Raw genomic sequence first — 22,941 nt, forward strand, 5'->3', positions numbered from 1 at the left:
ATCTCACCGCCAGTGACTGGAGAAATTGGTATGTTGAACAGGAAAACATTTTACAAAAAGAAAAATCCAATCTCAGCCCAAACAATGCCTCAGTGGGACACAACTCAGATCTTGAGACTGAAAGAGAGAGGGAAAGAGGAAGGGAGTTGTTCCTAGATAAATATCTGGTAATGGGTTATAATGACGCTTAATGACAGACAAGAGCTTCCTACTGAACACGAGGGAAGAGAGGAACAAACAAGTGTTGACAACAATCTTTACAATTGTGTCCACCATCTTGAGAGGCCTCAGGTTGTGACGTAGATGATAAAGCTAACAGCACTTTGGGCCCTTGTTCACATTTCTGCACCCATCGTCCAGAGAGAGAAAGTCAGCAGCACTTTTAGGCTTTCACTAAAATCTCTCACATAACTGGATAAAAAAATACATCTATGAATTGTAAAGTCCTTCATTTAACACAGATTCCACCAACATCTTCAATCCACATTCAACACTAAGGTAAGAAATGCTGTACTTATTATACTAATACAACATTTTTGTTTTTATTGAGTTAATAGTATTGCTATAGTATTTTGATTACTTATCATTGCATTTGGATTCCTGATGTAAGCTGTCATATATTCTTCTATAACTGATTAAGAAGTAAAGATATATATCTATGGAAAATTATTGATCTTCATTTTCTATGAGCAATTTTGTTTGCATAACATCATTTAACAATAGACCTGTTATCCATTGGGTTGAAGATTAAGTATGTTAAAGGGTAGGCTCGTTATTTTCAACCACGACCGCTATTTTCCTGCGTTTTTGTGGCTAAGTTATTAACGGGAACAACAATTTTTAAAACAAGTCCGATACTGAGTGAGAGGGCCACGGCTTACAGGTGAAAGAAGCTACAATGTAACCACTTAGGGACCAATTACTTGTCAATTTGCATCCATTAAAAGTGCTTGTTTTAAGACTATGTGTTCTTTTACAGGAATAAGAAAGAAGGAGCTGCATGCAAAATCCCTTTTGGCCATTCGACAAAGAAATTAAAACTAACCATGACGACTAAGATGGAAACGCTTGATCCTTCAGCTCTAGCAGACGTGGCTTCTACCGTCACCTACGACCCTAAATCTGAGACAGTGATCTTACCAGAAGGGGTCGTCTCAGTGGCGGGCATCACAGTGATGACGGGGGGTGTTGAGCTTTCCTGTGGATCCTGCATGATGGCGTTTGGTTTTTGGGGAACTCTCATCGGCTTCAGTTGTATCTCTGTGGGGCTGTGGGACCAGCTGACCCAGTCTAAAGGTGGAACCTCTCACTTACTGGGACTTGGACTTGTGATTCTGGCCCTCAGCTTCGTGATGGTGGGAAGCGTGGTGGCGTTTTACCTGCTGACGAGGAAAAAGAGAGAGATGACAAGAGAGGAGAGAGAGGATGGAAAAGAAGTTCTTGTAGAGAGTGGGAGGGTGATTAAAAAAGTCACGGTGTAAAGAATTAGCGACAGAATATCAGAGAAATCGATGTCAAGTTTGCATAAAATTTTGTATGGACCTTTCTGTAAATAATAGACAGCCATATTGGGCAGGAAACACATTGTAATCTTTTAAAAAGTCCCTGCTTTTCCCTTTATCATATGATCTAAATTATGTAGAAATGCAATTCCTGTTTTCATAAGAAAATATCCCCTCCATTTTATGATACTCTCTACTTCCCCTCCTCTACATTTTAAAAGAAACTATTCTTTTTACTGCAGTATATCTCATATATATCTATTTTAACTCACTTAGTTTGATTATCAAGATTTTACGTACAAAACATATGATCAACCTGTATGTTTTGTTTTGTATAATTTATTGGATTGTTATAGATTAAACTACATAGTAGTATATAAAGTGGTTAAATATAATACTCTGAAAGGGGCAATTCTGCTGCATGATAAATATGTTTTGGGTTTTTTTTACCCACAATGCCTATATTTTCTTTAATCTCACAACTGGTAATTTGACATGTACTATTTAGGCAGATTGTATAAAGTATGTTATAAATGGACTACATGTAAAATGTGTCCCATTTGTGTTAAGATAAGATAAGATAAGATAAGATAAGATAAGATAAGATAATCCTTTATTAGTCCCACAGTGGGGAAATTTCCAACATTGCAGCAGCAAAGGGATAGCAAAATAGCAAGATAATACTGTGCAAAATAAACTATATTAATAAATAAATAAGTACAAAAATGTGCAGGATGAAGATGAAGATTAAGGTAGGCCGACTGTAAAAATGAACCATTACAGCAATAGTTAAGCAAATTTGACTTGTTGTGGTAGGATAAGCACAAACAACTAATACCTGGTCAGTCAAATCAAACTTTATTGGTAGAACACATTTAAAATAACCACAGTTGACCAAAGTGCTTTACGGTCATAAAATACAAAAACAGAGACAAACTCAAGTGTCCCAGTGAGACTGATGGTGTGATAGAGTGATGGTGAAATTCTAAAAGGGACAAATCATTCACACATCATTTACACATTTCTATTAGCTATGTTGGCCCTCATGCCTTTAAGAAATACAGAATCACTTGAAACCATCTTGTGATTGGATCATTCCAGCCGCACTACAGCTGTGCGTGACTTGAATGTAGGCTTGTAATGGACACTTTCCTACTTCTTATTGTACTTTCGTCGTCCTTGTTCCGACCATACTTATCCTCGAGCTCGACCTTCACTGTGATCCCAGCTGCACACCTGTGACGTTTTGTGAGCCTGGGACGTAAAGTGTGTAGTAAAAAGATGTAGCATGATTTAGGGTCAGCTTTAATTTCATTTCTTCTTAAAACGTGTTGAAGAAAAATGACAAAAAAATCAACCTTGTATCTTGTACCTTTCCGACATCTTACCTCTTACGTTTGTTCCTTTTGCTCAGACCACGTCTATCTACAATCTTTGCGCTCAATGTGATCTCAACTGCACACCTGAAAATTTTTGTGACTGCATCTTGAGCAGTTGTGACACTATTGCTTTGACAAAATCTACTACAATAGGTGAATCAAGGTCCACATTTTGCCACGATGATAAACACAGACTTACTAAAATAGCCTACCATACCCCCTGCGGCTGGTTAAGACGTCCCTATAGAAAGTACAAACCACATTAATCAATTCAGTAAACAAATTTATAGCACCCACGAGAGTGATGTTAAGGGCAAAAAAACCCAAACAACACATAATAATTAGCTCAACAGTTAATTGTCATGCAACAAATTAACTTCAGACAGCTAGTATAAGAGTTAGTTTGTTTACTAAACTGATCGCAGAAAGAATAAATAACTTTAATAGGCTATCTCAAATTAGTTGGATAACTACAGATAATGGTTCAACAAGGGCCCTTAACTGTGAAGGTAACGATTGCAACTTGTGCTGTGTTTCACTGGAAATTGTGTTTAAACCATTTAAAGTTGTGTACAGAAAGTCGGTAACTCTGAGGTCTCCGAAAATTTCAGCTTATGTCATAAATACCACATCAGGGAGGCGTTCTTATGAACACAGTAAACACGACTCCATTTGAACGCAGCATTGTATTTCAGCTAAACCACTGCTGGCAGAATAACCTTTTCTTCTTTTGTTACACTTTGTAAGCAGCTATAAAAGTATTATGTTGCTAATGAAGTGACCCTGTAACTCTTTGAAACCTGGATTGACATCAGTTTTCTTTTGCTGCATTCAGACATCTTTCACAAACATTTAAATCTTTTAAACCCAAGCTTTTTTGTTTATTTTGTAAAAAAAAAAATAGGAAAAAAAAGACAATGAGCAAATTGCAAGAAATTAGCAAAAGGTGACCAAAAGAAAAGAGAGAGGGAGAGACAGACAGAGAATTATAAGATTTTTTTAAAGGGAAAAGTGCCCAGGCAACTATATTTATAATAATTATAAATTGACGTTCAAAATTATGTCACAGTTTTTTTCTCTCCCTTTTTTAGCACTTCTTTACCTTTATTTGTTTTCATTTTTTCATTTTTCTTTTTGCTAATTTTTAGGTGTTTTTCTTGTAACTAATTTCTTGCTTTTTTGGGTTGTTTCTCGATCTCGATGCTTATTGCCTTCTTTCCATGTTTTTGAAAGAAATTAGGCCAATTCACTCAGGTTTCAAAAGGCTAATGTAAATACTTGTCAGGATGGATGTGGAAGATGTTGTAGGCCTATGTTTTGAAGTGAATTCATGCAGAAAGGGGAATATAAAGAGTTAAGGTCAGAAAAGTAGCATTATATCTTTAAAGGGCTTTTAAGTTCAGGTCAACAGAACAGAAACCAACAACATCAACAGAAATCAAAAGAACGCAGCGAGAGGGAGGACATCGAGGGGGAAATGTGTTAGTACCTCCATCTGCTGGAATAAACATGAACTGTACTTCATCCAGTGACGTTCCTCACTGTGATTTAAAGTACCTGTTGTTTCCTGCTGTCCCTCACTGTGTGAAATAGTGTGTTGACCTTTGTCCAAGCTGTTTTCAGAGTGATTATTTTACAGCATATTTTTGTGTAATAAAAACAAAAACGGTTCTGCAATGATGTCCTCATAAAAAGACTTCTCCTTTGCCTTTTAACTTGACACCTGAATAACCTTTAACAGTGATACTCAATTTACAGCTTACAGTCCAAATCTGGCCTGCTATAGGGTGCCCCCGATCTCACTCCAGATGATAACAATAGTGAATTTGAAAATAAATTCACAATAAAAATTAAGTGATTCACACTGAAAACTGTTTATGTACTTTTACATAAATTACATACAGTACATAAGGTGCCAGAGTGCATAAAAACACATCAATAGAGCATGTTTTTCCACACAACCCTGACAGATGTCCTAGCTAAGCTCCTAATGTCCTAAAATTTGAGAAAGGTCCTAAAATCCAAGGAATGTCCTAGAATCTTAGAGACGTCCTAAAATCCTAGAAACATGCCGAAAACATCCTAAAATTCTAAAAACATCCTTAAATTTTAGTAATGACCTAAAATCCTAGAGCCCTCTTAAAATCCATGTGTGCTCAAATCCTACAAACATTCAAATATTCTAGAAATGTCCCTAAATCCTAGAAATGTGCTAAAATCCTAAAAATGTACCACAATCTTAGAAAAATACTAAAATTCTATAAATATTGTTAATCCAGAAACGTCCTAAAATCATAGAATTGTCCTAAAATCCCAGAAATGACTGGCCCCTGGCATCTGTGACAATGCAAAGGTGGCCCCCAAGCAAGGCAAGTTGAGCATCTCTGACCTACAAAAACTGTCCACAAAACAAACATTGTATCTTTATGTACTATTGTTATCATTTGGTGAGATGATTGGAAAGAGACTAGCCGGTTCTCAGGTATGTGAAGTATTTTGACAGGTATTAGGCTCTTTAGTGCATTACTCAGGTCACCTGACAGCCCTTTGCAACCTCCTTGGTCACGTGTCATCGTTCAAGTTTCAGGAAACTTTTTTTTCCCCCTGTGAAAACAAAACTGCAGATGTCCCGCCTCCTCTCCCCGCCTATTGGCTACGCTGAAAAGTACAGCTCCCTGATTGGCTGAGGTAAGGACATGTCTGCGCACGTCAGAATCAAACAACACCTCCTTCTTTAAACTCGTTTATGTGTAATTGATATCGTCCCCGAAGAAAAAACGACTGGAGTTTCAGTGTTTTTCGGGGAAGTTAAATGAAAGTTACGGAAGATACATCCGTTTAAGGTGAGTTTGTCAAACGGCCGCTGAACCGCGCGACCACTCGGCTCGTTTTCTTTAGTCAAATTACAACTTTGTAAAGTTGCTGGCAGAGATCTCTCAAGGTGTCCACTGTCAGTCATGTTACTTATTTATACAGTATGGCAATTCAGCTGTGTCAATCTTAAAGGCTTTTTATTCCGCTAAACTAACCGAAGAGGCGACGAAAATAACCTGTCGCTGTTCGCGTGCTGTCGTGTTTGTGTGTTTACATTTAACCGTTTGAATTTCTGTGTGCTATTTGTGGCGCTATTACACACACGCACACACACACATACACACACACACACACACTGCACACAGTCTGTCTACATATTACATAATCCTCATTAGAGATACATAAATATTTTACATAACGTTCCCCAACATCTTCAGGTTAAATGCTAAAGAGCTTATAAAGCACATCAGCGACTCTAAAGCCTAAAAGTATTGTAAGCATGGGCGGATTAGGAGACGATGGGCCCCTGGGTACAGATGTGTAAAAGGCCCCACCACCTCTCTTACACAGGAGCAAAACTCTCTCTCTCACACACACACACACACACACACACAATCAAAAATACCCCCCAACAGTTCAGTATATTCTGTCTACATAAGACAAATTAATGAAAGGATTTCTCCCAACTGAGAAGCTGAATCAAGGGAGTGTTGGGCATTTTTGCTTGAAATTACTAATACATGATACACCTAACTTGTGTTTGCCTTTGAGAATGGCGACTTAAAAGAGAAATCCATCCAGGCGTCCAACTACATCTGTCTGTAAGCCTGACAGATGTGTTTCTGATCCGATCTGAGATGGATGTCTTTAGTTTAAAAAAAACAGCCCTTGGAATTTGAATATCACCCCTACTGAGCAGATCCTCTGTTTTTTATCTGCTGTTAAACAAACTATGTTACTCACAGATTGTAAAAACAGAAAACCACATGACCAAGTTCAACCATTTATCAGCTGATGGTAATTTGCTGGAGAAAGAAAGGGGGAAAATGCATGTCTGAGCTTGCACATTGCACAAAACAGTTTTGCAATTAAACTTAGCTGCACTGTAGGAGAGATTGTTATTATATATGATTATATTTTCCTCGTTTTCTTCCCCAGGATGGACTCTAAAACACCCCCTGACATCAAATAAACTTCATAGTAAAGAAACAAGCAGAATGGAGTCTAAGATGATGCTGACCCTGTCGAGGACAACCGAAACATAATGTTGTGAGGGATGGGTGGTGCTGGTGTCAGCAGAAATGTTAGAAAGCCAGATAAACTAGTTATAGTGGTTGGTAAGGAAGTTTAGTTAGAGGAGCAACAGAATTGGTGTACAGAGTTTTAAAAATTTACCTTCAGTGTTGATTTGGAAAACCCGTTTTGACAGTTAACAACAGATACAAGTAATTGGAAAATGGAGTACAGTGAGAGAGTGCTGTGTGGGACAGGGGAGGTGGAGCTGGACCCCAACATTGTGAGCGAAGAGGCAGGGAAGCTTTACTCAGAGCTACAGGTAAAGCAGCTCTCTGAATTGTTTTTCCCGTCTTTACCATTATTGTTTTGATTTTTTCTGATTGGTTTCTCACTACTTCTTTGCCCCATCACAGACTGTCATTGAGACCCATGGTGAAGGTGTGGTGGAGTCACTGGTACCCATATTTGTGTGGGTCCTGGAGGGGCTGGCCAGCTGCAAAGCCCAGCTGAGGGACAAGGAGGAAGAGGTGGAGAGGGACAAGGCTGAGTGGGAAGAACTGCTGGAGAGATATCAAGCAGAGAAAGCACTCAGGAAAGAGAGTCAGGAGGTCTGGATTCATGGAGTCGTGTTGATGTAGTGTGGTGCAGTATACCGTGATTTAGGTTATCAGGGTTCCTGCGGATCCTTAAAACGTCTTAAAAGTTATTAAGTTCATTAATCTAAAAGATAAGGCCTTAATTGGTATTAAATTGACTTAACGTGATATTTCAAAGGTTTTAAAAATGCCCAGACATGGGAAGCGGGATTTTATGACTAGTTTTATTCTGACAGTGCATAGTGAAATCTCAAAATAATTGGTAACATCTATTTTTTCGTTAAATATCCAAGCAGTGGAATCCCACATGCAAAGTGAAAAACACAAATTCGCTAAAAAAACGTCCAGAATCGCCAGATATTTCCCACTTCTGTTGGTAAACCAAATAGATACTTTTAAAATAATGTCACATGTGCATTGTCTTCAGTGTGTTTCACTGGATAAAGGGCTGTTTTTTAAAAAACATTTGACGTAGATAATCTAAAGTTATCTAAAGTCTTAAACTGAATTCCAAGTGGAATTTAAAAAAAAGTCTTAAATCTATTGGCTTATGCTGCAGGAACCCTGGTAATTTGTGTTTAAAAGCTGTGTGTGCTCAGAGGTGTTACAGCAATTTGTTTTCCTCAGAGGTATCTGGAGCTGGACGACCAAATTGAACAAGAGAGGAGAGCCATGAGGGGGAGGGAAAAGGAGAGAGAGCGGCGGGAAAGAGAGCTCGAGAAAGTAGCAAGAGGGCAAGCTGATCAGTGTGAGTATTTAAATATATGATGATGATAGAGAGCATATCAGCATCTAGAGCTACAGTGGTTTATAAAGTCTGAGTGGCATCGAATCAGGAGACTAATTCTAAAGCTACATGTGATGTTTTCTTGCAGTGGCGGCTTTAGAAGAGCAGAAGGCAAATCTGAGTAGAGAGCTGAGCACACTGAGGAACACACACAACAAGGTCAGATACGGCTGCTCAGTCTCTCGTATCACAACACAGTGACTTCTTAAACACCCTGTTACAATATATTTAGGCTGCACGATTAATTGAATATTAATTGCGATCACAATTTTGTCTTCCCATTATTAAACGATGGACTGCGATATTAATGTTTAAAATGTGCGCTCTGCTCATAAACACTGTTTTCATTTGGTTGCATAGTGTAACAGCATATTTATTTTTTAGTTAGCCTATATTTTGGGCAGAATTTTATTTATATTTTGCCTTTAGGACATGCACTAAATTCAGGTAGAGAAGAATGTTATTTTAAATCTTTTTTTTTATTTAATTGATGTTATTTAGCATGAATATAGCACACCTTTAAAATTATATCGGTGCTCTGTTGATTTAATTTTGGGGGGAAAAAAAGGAACCATTTTATTTATAGTTTGCTATGAGGAGATGCACTGTGAATAAGTTGTATTTTAATGAAAATATTTGTACATGAACAGGAATGTCGCACAACATGGAAGTAAACGCAGTGCTGCATTTTTGTGCAATAAAAGTATTTGAGTATTTTAAATATTACCTGTTTTTTTTTGTCATTTCTCTGGTTCTAAAATGTCACTGATGTTCTCCCCTCTAGCTGACTCACACATATCGGGAACTTCTGGAAAAGAGAAAGGACTCTGAAAGAGATTCTCCTTTAAGGTTGTTCTTATTCAGCTCTCATTTATCTATAACTCATTTCTTATGCTTTGGATAGTGTTGCACACAGGAGGGCTATAGGCATTCACAGGCTGCAGTGGGCTGTAAAGTGTTAAGAAAGAATCGCACATCGATACTGTTTGTTTGGGTGACTTTGCTGTACGTTGTGACACTGATTGTTGTGTTTAGGAATCATGTGCGTCCCAAGAACGCTGAATTTCCATCCAACCCAACCTTATCAGAATCCAGTGTGAACGAAAAGGTGAACATATTCTCGCTGTACACCTGTAACTTTATTTTGAGCAATTTTAATGTACAGTTTTGGCAGAGAAATAGCTGTTATTTACACCCCTTTTTTCTGCAGATCATTCAGAGACCACATTCACATTCTGGCCCCCCCTGTTTAGAAGATCTAGTAGCCATGGAAAAAAAGGTGATTGACATTGCAGTAAAGCCCCCCGCAGATCAGTTTATCAGTGACATCATAAGCTCTACTCCCGAGCTGAGGCAGTTTCACGGCAGCATGGATGAAAGGTAATAATCTTAAACCATGAAATACTTTTTGTCAGCCGGAGATTTCAGTGAAAAGTAATTCACGTGTATCTGCCGTTTTTTACTCTTTCATTTGCATCTTCTACAGCACCTCGGTCAGACCGAACGCCAAAGAGCTGCCGAGAGGGACCAGCGTGCAGGACGAGATGAGGGAGGTGGAGGAGAAGGAGCGCAAAGAAGAAGAGGTGCTAGAGGAAGAGAGGCTGGAAAAAGACGAGGAGGAAGAGGAGGAGGAAGATGATAGTATGGAGTGGGAGCTGCGCAACAATGACTCGGTGTTCTCTGAGCTGTCAGAGCTGAGTCGGGATTATGTGGAGAGTGTAGACCAAGGGGCCAGCGTCAGAGGTAAATCCACGCATTCATACATCTTTTTCACAAACGGAGTTGATGTTGTTACTCTTCATCTTGACCAGAGGTTTAATTTATGTTTACAAAACGCCAACTGGCCAGGAATTAGCCAGTTATCATTTTTCAGTACCAAACAAAGCCTGTATTGAGCAGCACTGAAGCACAGAGTAAATGATCACAGACATCAGTGTGTGAGGATATTTTTACCCTCAGTTAAAAAGGTCTCTCTGTTAGTTTCAGCTTTACTTCCTTTTTGTCATTTTACCTCATTCTATATAGTTTTCTTCTTGGATTTTAATGAAGAGTAAATAATTTATCATCATCATTTAAATCAACACCAGTTTGACGTATTCTTCTCTCTGCGTTCTCTGTCTGCTAAAACATTTTAGTTTTTTTTTTCTCCGTGCAGGCAGTACAGACCAGTTTGAGGAGATTCTTTCTCAGTACGAGGAACTGAAAGTCACCCAGTGAGTCCTATATTTAATTTCTCTGACCTGTGTGTCGGGGTTTTCCAAACTCTTGGTTTTCCTGTGTCAGTACAAACAAATAGATTAGACAAAAAATGTTACAGCCACAAATTTGTTGTTGTTTGTAGCCGCTTAATGGGATATCATCACAATACTTAAGTCAAGATACAATATTATTATGATTTTAATCATGTGTTAATGTGCTGAGTATTGCAGTAACATATATTGCAATTCATTGCCTTTTTTTCAACTGCAAATTTTGTCTCTTCACTTTCTCTTTTTTTTTTGTAGCAAAATGTATCTGTTGAACTGAATTTTATTCTAGTGGGCTACCAGAGTTTCTTTTTTATTAGTAATATTAATCATTTCTGTAATTAACTAACCTATACTTGGCGTCCATGTATTGATTTGATATTGCCATGTAAAAATATCATGACACCATGCTTTATTCATTTTCCGCCACCTTTACGCTTTACCAGAGTGATAGTCTGTATTTTCTTAAGTTAATTATCTTTTGCTCTGTTTTTTCTTTTTTCAGTGAGTTGGTAGAAGCTGCCCGTAAGGCTTTGATAAATCGGGTAGTCGAGCTCACTGATGACCGTTCATCTCTCAAACTGGAGGTGACCTCTCTTGAGGAAACAGTCTCACGACTGGATGGGCGAATGAAGGAGAGGGACGAGGAAATTAAGAGGTGTTGAAGATGTTTTCCCATTATAATGTCTGTTAATTGTCAGTCTCTTTTGAAAAAAAAATCACATTATTGTTTTTATTACAATTGTAGTATATAATATACTAAATACTAAATGCTGCTACAGTCATTTTGTTTTCTATATGCTTTATTTTTTTAGACTTCGAAAGGAACTGGAAGTATGCCAATCTGAGGATCCTGATGTAAGGAGACAAAGCTCATTTTCAATTTGTATCTGCTGTATCATGCAGCAACAGTAGCACTGCATTTTATAATAAAACTAAATAATTTCTCAGTGTTAATTTTGATTTATGAAACAGATGCATATGCCCAATTAAATGTCATACGTCTTTCCGTTCAGGCCTCTCTACCCGCATCCATGCGCCACTTCTCTCGTTCTGAAATGGCTCGTGTGGTCATGGAGAAAAACCAGTACAAGCAGCGTCTCTTTGAGCTGCAGGAGGCTGTAAGACGGAGTCAGACACTCAGGTGACTTTGCTTTTGAATCAGCATAGTTGAATATATTTTATGCTTTCATTTTTTTTTTAAATCTGATTCCTGTTCCAATACAGAATTTAATGTAATTTAATGTGGTTAAAACAATAAAAGTTGTGTTTTAGATTTTTTTTTTTAAATATCCAACCCTGATTTTGTGTTTTTTTTCTTCTTTTTTTTATAGAGCAACAAAGGAGGAGAGGTTAACAGAGGAAAAAAGGTCTAGTGTTTGGAGAAAGTAAGTGTTTGTCTAATTATATTACACTGCATAACCATTCCCCTCTCTGTAAAAACTGCAGTACAGTTTATGTCCTCATAACACAAAATGCTTGCTGATGCAGCTTCGGTTAGTTATTTCGGATAGTTTGCCAAATGGTGCTTGTGCTCCTGTGTGCCAGAGGCGGTAAATCTGCCTTATGATACTGAAATACTGTAATTATGGATTACTTTGAAGATCCCCTCCACTCAAATATATGTTTTTCTTACGTTTATGTCCCTTAAAACGTCTGACCTTGACTAGACTGACTTCTGTCTGAAAGTTTGTCACAAGAGAGGCGTTTTCTCATTCCTTTACTGAGTGGGGAGATGTTTGTGTTCTTCTCCCTGAGATTCAAATGTACAGTGGGCAAGCTAGATTACGTAAACGTTACAAGTTAGAAAGCAAATCGTTGTCTATACAAATGCCGGCGAAGAACAGATGTGCTGACAGCGCCTTTCCAGAGTTTTGTTTTTAACTTTTTGTATCAGAAAATAATGTCAAATAAATCGTAGCAAAGTATTTTTTACATACCAAGAGGGGAACTTTGAAGCAGACCAATAACGTGTGAAACAATATGATATTTAAGAAGAACAATAGGGAAAAAACACGAGTTTGATAGGTTGCATTGACCGTCTGGTGATGCAGCAACATGTAGTCAATAAACACATTAAAATATCAAATACAAAAGCAGTGGAAATGTAGCTATGTAGCGAGCACATTCTTCAATAGTCACAGGGATAATTACCTTTTCAGGTTCAATTTTGTTTTAGATGTACTTGAATACATGGCATTAAAGAGAGTCAATTCGGTCATTTATGGTCCGTTCAAGTATTAGTATTTAGTATTTTGTTGTGTTTTGTTTTTGTTTTTTCTCACTCCAGGTTCAACCGTTTGTTTGGCCTGACCAGAGGACCTTTAATTCCACCTCCTTCTTCTGCATTTGCCCTGCCAACCTCTCCGTCACTCACTCGCTCTCCTCTGGAGTCTCCACCAGCTCAGACTCATGCTGAGTAAGCGAGTGTTTCTGTCCATGTCACTCTTGGATGTGCTTTGTCATTATTTCCATTATTTTTGTCGAATCATTACAAAACACTCGTTTGAGCTGATTAATAATCAGTAGGAGCGTTCCCTCTAGATCTGCTTCTCCTGCTGTTCTCTCCCCTCGTGTCAGGAGGAGAGAACTCTACAAAGAAATTCGCTCCCACATTTGGGGATCACTTGGAAAACGGCAGATACACGGCTGGAGCACACCTCTGGCAAACACACAGGTAGTAGAAACGTGCACATAGAAACACAGAAATGCTACAGTCTGAGGGGGAATATATTAAAGAGTACACGATTAAAAATGGGTGTGGCGATTAGGGTACTGCAGGCATAAGTTGGGTTTTTTTTTGTGGGCCAACTTGAAAGTTAGCATCGCCATTGGATTTTGGATTATGTGGAAAATAATATCTGTGGCAAATAAATGTTTATGATACTTTTATGTTTTGTTCAGATAAACTTAACAAATACACACCACTTTTGAGATTTTTGAAGCATACTAACTGCTGTCCCCAGAAGTAAAAAGCTAATTGTAAATAAACTACACAATGTTTGCATGACTTAAATGTTGCTGTAGACATAAAAGCTTCAAAAATCACCATTGGTGTATTTCCTGTCATATTCTGAACTGTAGAACAAAACATGAAAATGTCTCTAAGGGATACTTTGCAAATTTTCAGACAGCTTTGTATCATAACAATGTGGGTAGTATTTGTTACGTTAAACTTCCCTCTATCTTACCAGAACAAAAATGTCTCAAGCAGTGCACTAAACATATTTTAGTGCACTGTTTAGCTGTAATACAAGTTTGTGAACAGGAAGTGGGCAGCATACTGCTTGCTGTATTCTTCAAACTAAGACAAAACAAAGCAGTGCTGATGAAATGTGAACAAAGATTTTGTTTTTAATGTATTTTCTATTTCTCGCCCCAAATCTTTCTATTAACATTTTTTAGTTTACTGTTTAACTGTGATATGAGATTGTGCTTTACCAGCCGGCCAACATATTAATTTTGGGTGGGCAACTCGCTGTCACGCACCAGTAGGAGGGTTTATTTGTCTGGTGCGGCGCACTGTATTCTGGTAGTTATGGATTTTCCACCTCTCTGGCAAATGCCAGTCTTTTTTGTATGTTTTCTCTGTATGTGTAGCACCAATTTTGAAAGTATTTGCATTTTTCTACTGCATAGACAGCCCAGATTTGTGAAAAGACCATCTTTATAGCAGTGAACCACTTCTTTAACCTTGTCTTAAGTGAGCCGGAAGTGGAAAAGCGCCAACTCATTTCCACGTGTCATCACTCAGTCCTGCAGCACTTTAAACTCCCTGGCTTTTATGAGACGCAGTTGTGCTTTTTCATTACCATACAGCATTTATTTGATCTAAACCAGTAAAAAACAATCTTGCCTTCTTTACACAAAGAGTATTCAGGCGTGTACATTTCCACTATCTTAACAATATCCTGCTGGTTATCTGTCATCATCGCAGGAATCCCAGGAACCTGTCCCCGAGCCGAAGGAGGTGCCTGTTCTAATGCAGCTCAGACTGCTGGATCAAAGAGACTCCACAGCTAAGGTAGATCTTTTCACTGCCAAACTCTTAACGCAAGAAGTAAGCAGCATTTACATCAAACCAGGGTTCCTGCGGATCCTTAAAAAGTCTAAAAAGGCATTAAATTCATTCATCTAAAAATAAGGCTGAAATTAAACTTCCAAGTTTTATAAAATGCTCATACATGGGAAGCATTTTATGAATAGTTTTTTTCTGACGCCGCATAGTGAAATCTCAAAATAATTGGTCACATCTATTTTTTTATTAAATGATTAAATAAATGCTGGGAATCTCATATGCAGAGTAAAAAACACAAAATTCCCAAGAAAAACAGCCAGAAACGGCAGATGTTTCCCACTTCTGTTGGTAAATCAAATAGATACTTTTATGCTTTTATTCTTTTATACTTTTAATGAAACATGTTCATTGTCTTTTACTGTAAAGATGTTTTTTTGTTTTTTTAAAAAACATTTGGCATAGATAATCTAAAGTTTTCACTGGACAAAAATGTTTTTTGTCACAATAAACATTTAAGCAAAATAAAATTGTCCTTAAATTTTGGTCATTTGGTCTTAAACTGTGGCATTAAAAAAAAAGTCTCAGAAAGTGTTAAATCTACCTAGCCTTAGGCTGCAGGAACCCTGCATATTTCCGGTGCATTTAAACTTATTTTTCTCCTCAGCTGAACTGTGCGGTTGCAGTCACACCTGAGATCTCAGGAGAGGCCACAGTAAGTCTGTCATTATCGTGGTTAAAAACAACTGTAGTCATACTCTAATCACCATGTACAATGTCACCCAACCGTAACTAACACTGCCCGTGGAGAAGTTGTTTCACGCCACTCATCTGTCCAAACTCCATATCTGCCCCTCTCTGCCAGTGCTCTGTGTGGGTGGTTTCCGGGCCTGCCTCCTGCAGTGATATTACAGTGATTGACCCAGCACGGTCCAACACAGTACTGGATCAGTTCAGCCTCCCTCCCACAGCTCCGGCCCTCTGCCTCTGTGCTGTACCTCCCATAGGTCAGTGCCAGTACAGTGGGCGGCAACAGCTGCCTACAGACAACTTATCTAATGTGTACTGTACTTTTATTATCCCCTCATACTTTACTGACAGCTAGAAACACAAAATCAACACTGCTCGTTTCATTTCCTCTCTGGTCTTGTTCTGTCAGGTGACACTGCAGGAACTGTGTGGATTGGGACTCAGGAAGGAAGGTAGTGTGTGCTGAACAAACAGCTCGCTCCAATAAATAACACTTTCTCTGAGGAAAATTCATGTCAGCAACTCTCTGCCTCTGATCTCCCTTTTCTTTCTCCCGCTGTCTCTGTCTCACAGTATATTGATACACTCAGCCTCTGCTGGCAGGAGGCGCTGTCTGCAGTCTGTCTCTCTCTCAGAAGGTGTTCACTCGCTCGTGTGAGTTCTTTTTGCTCTGTGTTTAAAATATTTGTATTCATATATAAATATAAACATGTAATTATGTTATGTTGTGGCATTGAGTTATTTTCATATCTTCATCCAGAAGTCTTTTTTTAAAAAAAGCTATGTTTTATTGATTAAATCTGACAGGTATTCCGAGGGTCAAGTCATAGCCGGTTTAGCTGATGGGACTTTAGCATTTTTCTCACACAGTTCAGGTAACATCTCTTTGTTTCCTCTTTGTTGAAAAAATTTACTGTCAGTTAATCTCCTTAATTTGCATTCTTCTAATAATGTAGAGGGCAGCTTCTTTGTTTTTATTTTTTGAGTTTTTTTTTTTTAATATCATACTGTAGCTTCCAACAACTGTTCTTTAAGTAATCAAATTTGAACTTTCAAATTTTGGTTTGGGTAAAGTATGTGTGTATGTTGTAACGTCAAAATGCAATTTTCCCAAGCCCTGTTAAAAACATTTTTCTGCATGACCTAATGTAGGTTTCTGCATGGTGACATAGCCACATATAAACCCCAGAGCTGCTGAATGTACCTTTTTGTGAGTGTGCTGTTGACAAGAGTGTAGGTTTAGTTTCAACATATGGGGGACATTTTGAGCAATACATTCTGATAATTTTTTATGCTCCAAATGTTGCCATTTCTGCATCCGTTTATGGTGTAATTGTCTTTTATTTTGTTTTGTTTGATATTTTATAACATAAAATACATATTTTAACTAACCGATCGAGGCAGAGGTAGACCAGTAATTCTACAAGGTAGAATTGCTGTTTTTGTCAAAGGAGCTGGATGTGGTGGTTTTGAAGAAAGCAATGTAATGGCTTCAGTTAGCAGTCATAAAAGGCTGTCTGACAGCAAGGTAAAGTAGTGATAAACAAATGCTGATTGTAGATGATTACCTCATAAAACCCTACTTATAAAAAGAGTTATTGACAGGTGGCTGGAATCTACAGTCGCACTCGGTGATGCCTCTTGGATCGAACCCTGTGCAGCCCATTCGCTGCTGCCTTGCAAAAGGTGGCCGCATGTGGGTGGGATATTGGAACAAAGTCCATGTTGTTGACATTGACAGCAAGAAGGTTGAGGTAAGAAATTATGGAGGCGCCAAAATTGTTTGTGTCTCATGTTTACAGACATCTTTGAACTCACTGAATCTCCTTATTTGACCGTACAGCAAACGTTCTCAGTCTCTGAGCGCAGCGAGCAGCAGGTTCGCTTCCTGTGTGCTGGTGGAAGTGGTGTGTGGACGTCCTGCCGACTCGACCCAATCCTCAGACTGTTTGACTGGTCCTCAGGACGGCCGCTACAGGAAGTCGATTTTACCGCTCTGGTCACTAAAACATTAGGTATTTTTTCTTTATTTCAAATCATTTTAAATGTGAAAAGAATACATTGGAATATACTGGAATCTACAGTTTTTGCAGTATAGTTAAAAATAGTGTAGTTATTTTCTATAATGTTAGCAGGCACAGTTTAAGCTCATAACAGCACTACTCACACCAGTCATTAGCTGGACACTTTGAAATCTTGTTGTTTTTAGTATGCTATGTTTTCCTGTTCTTAATTTTGTCACTGAGATATGGTATTTGTTAATATATCACACGTTAAGGAGATTTATATTTTTGCAGCCCTTGCGGCTTCAAGTTTCCCTGTGGGTGTGTGGCAGCAACTCATATTAGAACTGACAAAAGGTCTACCTGCTATAAAGACAAAGCAGTTATCGGTAGAGCCGGGGGAATACAAATACTGGATGTATATCATGTCTTTATGCCTTATCTGAATTCAACAAACCGTGTTAATTTTTTGTTTATTTCGTGTCCGACAGCTTCGGTCCTGCAGCTCAGCTAACATGCTCCTGTCTCCCTCTGCAGGCCAATCCTTCCTGACACTCGCTCCTCTGCAGATCTCGTCTCTCATAGTCATCTCGGGCCGTCTGTGGGTGGGCACAGGGGGTGGTGCCATTTTCTCCATCCCATTATCCATAAGTGAGTCTTATTCACTCTGACGAATAAATGCTTGAATCTTATATTGTCAGAAATGTGCTCCATTTTGTATTAACTGTATCAATGACCATCAACAGCATCAGAGGATGTTTCCATCCCATATTGCTCCATTTCATCCGCCCAGCTGTGTTACCATGGACATAGACAAGCTGTCAGGTTCATCATCGCTGCTCCTGGTAAGAATCGGATCGTTTTTAAACTGAACATGCTAACCATTTTCAACAGCTTGTTCATTCAGGGAGATCCTTGCATGGTGTAGTGGTCCTGCAGTAACCGTGAGATCTTCTTTGCCCCGCAGCTTGTTTGATCGTCTCTCCCGGTTGCAGCACTGTCACTACCTCTCAGCTTATCCTCAGTGGAGGAGAGGGCTATATTAACTTCAGAATTGGTGAGTAAAGGGAAAATATTATTGTGGTGTCACATTGTTGATACTTGTCTGATACATTGGATCAGCGCTTCTTAGTGTACGGTGCATTTGTTGACAGTTCAGTCCCGCGGCTCCCAACATTTTTCCCTTTCTATCATTGAGTAAAGTGATGACCCCTAACTAAGTGACATATTTTATGGATATTTCATATTATACTAAAAGCATAATAATAACAGTACAGAGAAACTTATAAACCATACAATTTACCCAAATTGTGAATATGATAACTGCAGGAAATTTGTGTAGAACAAGCAAAATTAAAATTATTTCTTGTTAATATTTCATATACTTAATAGGCTTCTTTTTTTTTTGTTGACAAATTCAGTGTTTTCGTCTCCAACGCTTGACCATGGTTCTAATAGCATTTTGGCAAATCATATAATCAAAAGATTTTAAAAGATAACAGACAAAAAAATAACAATTTGCAGTATAAAACCGAGGAATTAAAAGACAATTTAAAGGAAATTAGAAGGCAAGTCATATCAGTAAAGGCTCTTCAATAAACGTATGCTTTAAGAGTGGACTTAAAAGAGACCACTGACTCGTCCAACCTGATTTTCTTGGGAAGATCGTTCGGCATATACGGTGCTAAGAGGTCAGAGATTTAGCTGGGAGAGAGGCCATGAAGAGCATTAAAAGTGACCAGTAAAATCTTAAATTCTATTTTTAAAACATACTGGGAAACAATTTAAAGAGGCTGAAACTGGAATGATGTGATCATGTCTCACTTTTTTAATGGACAAGGCTCTGTAGCAGAGTTAAGGCTCTGTGAGTTCTTATCCTGTGAGTTTTATTTAAATTTTACATCTTAAATAAAGATCTGAACCTTAAAAATAGACATTTTTGGCCCCCAGTAGCTCACCTAGTACAGTGGGCACCCCATGTACAAAGACTCGATTCCACCCTTGGCCCTTTGCTGCATGTTGTCCCCTCTCTCTCTCCAATTTCCATGCTCAGCCGTCCTGCCCAAGAGAGGTCAAAAAAGCCCTAAAAAAACTTTAAGTAGTCATTTTAAAAAATGATAATTTTATTTTGTTTTCTTGCAGAAATTAAGTGCTGAGATTTAGTCCTACTGTATATTTTCTAACAACCCTTAAAATCAAGGCCTCACGACCCCCCATGAAGCTTTGGCGACCCCTGGTGGTAGTTGGGAGTGCCAGTCGTTGGGAACCTGCAGTTAAGTCAGTTCTTTCTTTATGAAATGCTTGACTGAGCCGTCTGTTTTTTTTTTTTAGGAGACGATGCAAATGAGGGATCAGTTGAGTTGTCCCAAGCTACACCTCAGCGGTCTGAACGCAGTCACATGATCATCTGGCAGAATCCCACCCCCTCTGTTCCCAGCCCCGCGCTCTGACATCCATCACCTCCTCGTTCTGCCCCGTTGGAGTGAAATAAAGACACAACAGGCATGTACTGTACACCAGCAAAGCTAGAGACAACATTGAAACGGCGCTTTCATGGAACTGAAGGTACCAGCGTCTCAGTGCGGCAGCATTAAACGCATCCTTGTAAAAATACATGTTTCACCTTATTTACCTCGTTCAGTTTCTGCATCTATCTTTTTACTGGATTATCTTGGTGGATGCTGACGCCTTACTGTGTCCCTTCATCTGATTGTATATAATTTCTGTTGAACTGGTCAATCACTGCCTGATTGTCAAAAGTTCATTTTTCCTTTTGCACTAACATGTAATTTCCCTGACATACAGCTCTGTGATGCATTTTTCTACCAGACCATTCATTCATTCACAAACTCATTCCAGCCGGAGGGCACCAGGTTTTTCTGTCCTACATCTGTTGATCATAAAGTTTAATGTAATAATGTGGCTGCTGTAGAAGCTGCTGTGTACATATTTTGTTGTTAACTGTGAACTGGAACAGGTATTAATCTTCTCTCAGCGTGACGACAATCAGACACCTCTTATCTCCTGATGCTGCAGAGATCAGGTATAACTTCTTTAAATGTGATTGTGTTGCTTTTTTTTAAATTTCTTTTCAAATTCTACCCCTCCGCATTACATGTGGTGTAATTACAAACTGCACATTTTAAATGTGTGATATCCCATCTTCTAAATGAATTATTTCAGTGCTTGCCATTAGAAATTATTTATTTTCTCAATGAGTTCTTTGCCTTTAATGTGTTTTGACGTCTTAATTTGTTTTATGTTTTAATTTGATTTCAGTATCTTCTGTGTTATAAGGGAGATGAATTCTTTAAAATGTCCTATGCAGTATTTATATGCACTCATGTTGATGTCACAGCATCTCCTTAATCCTTCTTGGGAAGAAAATTAAGACTTGGGTATTTCTGACTCAGCCTTGTGCAAACATGATTGTTGTCATTAAAAATGTCTTCAATGGTTACTGTGGTAACTTTCATTCTGAGTGGTTTTGCTGTGATCCACTGCAGCAACACAAACCATTAGTGTTGTATTCAAGACCACCTAAACTGAGACTAACAGGACCAAAACTATAGAGTATCGAGAACAAAATCAAACCAAGACCAGATCACTGAGCCCCACGCTGCGTGACAATAAAATGTGGAATATGCAATCTATAGGTACTTCTGAAACTGATCTGAAAGAGCCACATTCCCATAAAAAAAACACCATACAAAAGAAATGGAGATTCCTCTATATTCACCATTTTTAAAGCCAAACTGTATATAACTGTATATGTATAGATGCACCATGATAAATGTCTTGATAAAATAATCAAAATGCATTGCAGAGTTGAACTTTATGTAAATGCATTTTCTTTGTTTTCCATGAGTAAATGCAAACAATCATAAAATATTCAATACTCCTTTCTTGAAAGGGCAATTTTGAGATGCCTCTGCAATTGTAGTCTTAACTGGGCTTGAAATAAAATCCTGAGTCCTCTCTGTTCAAGAGGTTCAAGACAGTAAAAATGTAGTGGATTCTGACACCAAGAGTTTAAAAAAAAAATAAAAATCTCGAGTGTGCAACACAGCAAAGAGGATAGAGACAAAATAATACAGCAGATAAATCTTTTTAATATTCATATGTTGGGATATGATAATGCTTTTTACATTACAAACCTGATTGTAGTCCACATACAACTTCTTAAGTAGAGAGGATACAAATTCTCCTAGTTTTATTTTTCGAAAAGATAAATCACAGTGAGAACTTTATTCCCATGTGAACCATGTGTTTGTTAATTCAGTGATGACAACCAGCAATGACACTCCTTTGCCTCAGGCAGTTTGGCCAGCTGCCTGGTTCAGGACAGCCCTTCATGTAACAGTCAGTCAGTCTGTATCTTTGGACTCCTCTTCCTATGTGGGGCTGCTGTGAGTCCTGGGGATGCGTATCCTGCGGCTCAGGGAGCGGGCGAGACGATCCATAGCTCCAAAAGTTTTTCCCAGCTCCTTTTTGGAGGTCAGACCCTCAATGTTGCCACTGTACCACATGACCCAGCCTGCCAGGGAGAACAGCACCAGCAGGGCTCCTGAGTACACCAGCAGATCCCCAAAGTCTCGGCCTTGGATCTCAAGAGGGGCAAAGACCCCCAGCAGCAGGGATATCACACCCAGCAGGTCCATGAGCACAGCAAACACCAGGGCCAGTTTACAGTGGGACAACCCATCATATTTAGGTGCCATGACTGCACTAGGAAAGAGAGTGAAGGGTGAAATGCTTTTTCTTTAGGACGCTTCCTTAACACAATAAAAAGAAAGACAATTATTCTAAACTCAATCATTTACCAACTAATAGGTTAGAAAAACAATATTTCCCATCAACGTCTATAAGACACAGTTATTTTAAAATAACAGCAACTTGAAAAGTACATTTAAAGTTTACAAGACTGTACTCTGTTTTAAACTGGTCCCGCATTTACAAGCAAAACAGGTGCCACACCTGTTCCGCGCGTTTCAACAGACTTCTTTTAAATGCAGACTAACTACGCGGCAGCAAAGTCTACATTATTACAAATATATATACGGCAAAATAAAAAACCAAACTTACCGTTACGTTACTATGTATATTAAATTCAAACGTCACATAAGAAATCGTCCCTTTTTCCGGATCAACTCCAGAAAGCGAGCAACCGACACTGAAACCTGACACCTCCTCACCTGCTCCACCGGTAAGTCGACCATATGGTGTCGACACTGAAAAATGTTTGTGCACATTTTGTCTCAGAATTTAGCCCAAGACCTATATTATAATTTTCCATTAAATCAACAAAATTGCTCCAGACTATGAAACTTTATTGTACAAAACATCGTTTTTACATTCATTATTTATTGGCTACAACGTTACATATCTTAAGTAAAATTTGATTTGAATATCCTTTCTTTTACTGCACAAAAACATTATATCTTTCTTATACAATGTTACATATTTAAAGAAAAAAAAATCTTGAAAATCTAACTTGACTTCACACAAAATTCATTTTTATATCCACTATTCATATAACTAAGTATTTTAGGCAAAAACGCTCCTATGTAACTTTACTGCACACAAAATCTTTTTTTTTACATCCATTATTCA

At 38.4% G+C, this 22,941-nt stretch overlaps 3 protein-coding genes across 6 annotated transcripts; 2 read left to right on the plus strand and 1 right to left on the minus strand.

Annotated features, from left to right (window-relative positions):
* The first annotated feature begins 275 nt into the window (after positions 1-275).
* LOC121946377 (transmembrane protein 100-like) lies at positions 276-2,147 on the plus strand. Its single transcript, XM_042490945.1, has 2 exons — positions 276-498; positions 980-2,147. The coding sequence occupies exon 2, from the start codon at positions 1,047-1,049 to the stop codon at positions 1,479-1,481; it is 435 nt and encodes a 144-aa protein (XP_042346879.1). The 5' UTR covers positions 276-498; positions 980-1,046; the 3' UTR covers positions 1,482-2,147.
* A 3,466-nt stretch (positions 2,148-5,613) lies between these two features.
* Positions 5,614-20,788, plus strand: si:dkey-17m8.1 (C-Jun-amino-terminal kinase-interacting protein 3). 2 transcript variants are annotated; one of them, XM_042490093.1, is made up of 28 exons: positions 5,614-5,724; positions 6,854-7,250; positions 7,345-7,539; positions 8,155-8,275; positions 8,403-8,473; positions 9,099-9,163; positions 9,350-9,422; positions 9,525-9,694; positions 9,801-10,057; positions 10,470-10,527; positions 11,066-11,218; positions 11,376-11,418; positions 11,577-11,704; positions 11,895-11,948; positions 12,851-12,979; positions 13,105-13,237; positions 14,498-14,584; positions 15,243-15,290; positions 15,441-15,582; positions 15,735-15,777; positions 15,899-15,979; positions 16,133-16,200; positions 16,931-17,079; positions 17,169-17,340; positions 17,866-17,979; positions 18,075-18,173; positions 18,296-18,385; positions 19,660-20,788. In XM_042490093.1, the coding sequence occupies exons 2-28, from the start codon at positions 7,152-7,154 to the stop codon at positions 19,776-19,778; spliced, it is 2,961 nt and encodes a 986-aa protein (XP_042346027.1). In that variant the 5' UTR covers positions 5,614-5,724; positions 6,854-7,151; the 3' UTR covers positions 19,779-20,788. The 2 variants fall into 2 exon arrangements, with proteins under 2 accessions (XP_042346027.1, XP_042346028.1); XM_042490094.1 differs by having other exon boundaries at positions 13,141-13,237.
* Positions 20,789-21,418: 630 nt separating this feature from the next.
* On the minus strand, positions 21,419-22,517 carry LOC121946373 (transmembrane protein 238-like). Of its 3 annotated transcripts, none has more exons than XM_042490941.1 (2): positions 22,414-22,517; positions 21,419-22,051 (listed from the first exon to the last, which is right to left on the minus strand). In XM_042490941.1, exon 2 carries the CDS (start codon positions 22,047-22,049, stop codon positions 21,723-21,725), a length of 327 nt encoding a protein of 108 aa, XP_042346875.1. In that variant the 5' UTR covers positions 22,050-22,051; positions 22,414-22,517; the 3' UTR covers positions 21,419-21,722. The 3 variants fall into 3 exon arrangements, with proteins under 3 accessions (XP_042346875.1, XP_042346873.1, XP_042346874.1); XM_042490939.1 differs by having other exon boundaries at positions 21,419-22,056; XM_042490940.1 differs by having other exon boundaries at positions 21,419-22,103.
* Between the last annotated feature and the right edge of the window lie 424 nt (positions 22,518-22,941).

This window comes from Plectropomus leopardus, chromosome 7 (genome assembly GCF_008729295.1).
Source record: "Plectropomus leopardus isolate mb chromosome 7, YSFRI_Pleo_2.0, whole genome shotgun sequence".
Taxonomy (NCBI): Eukaryota; Metazoa; Chordata; class Actinopteri; order Perciformes; family Serranidae; genus Plectropomus; species Plectropomus leopardus.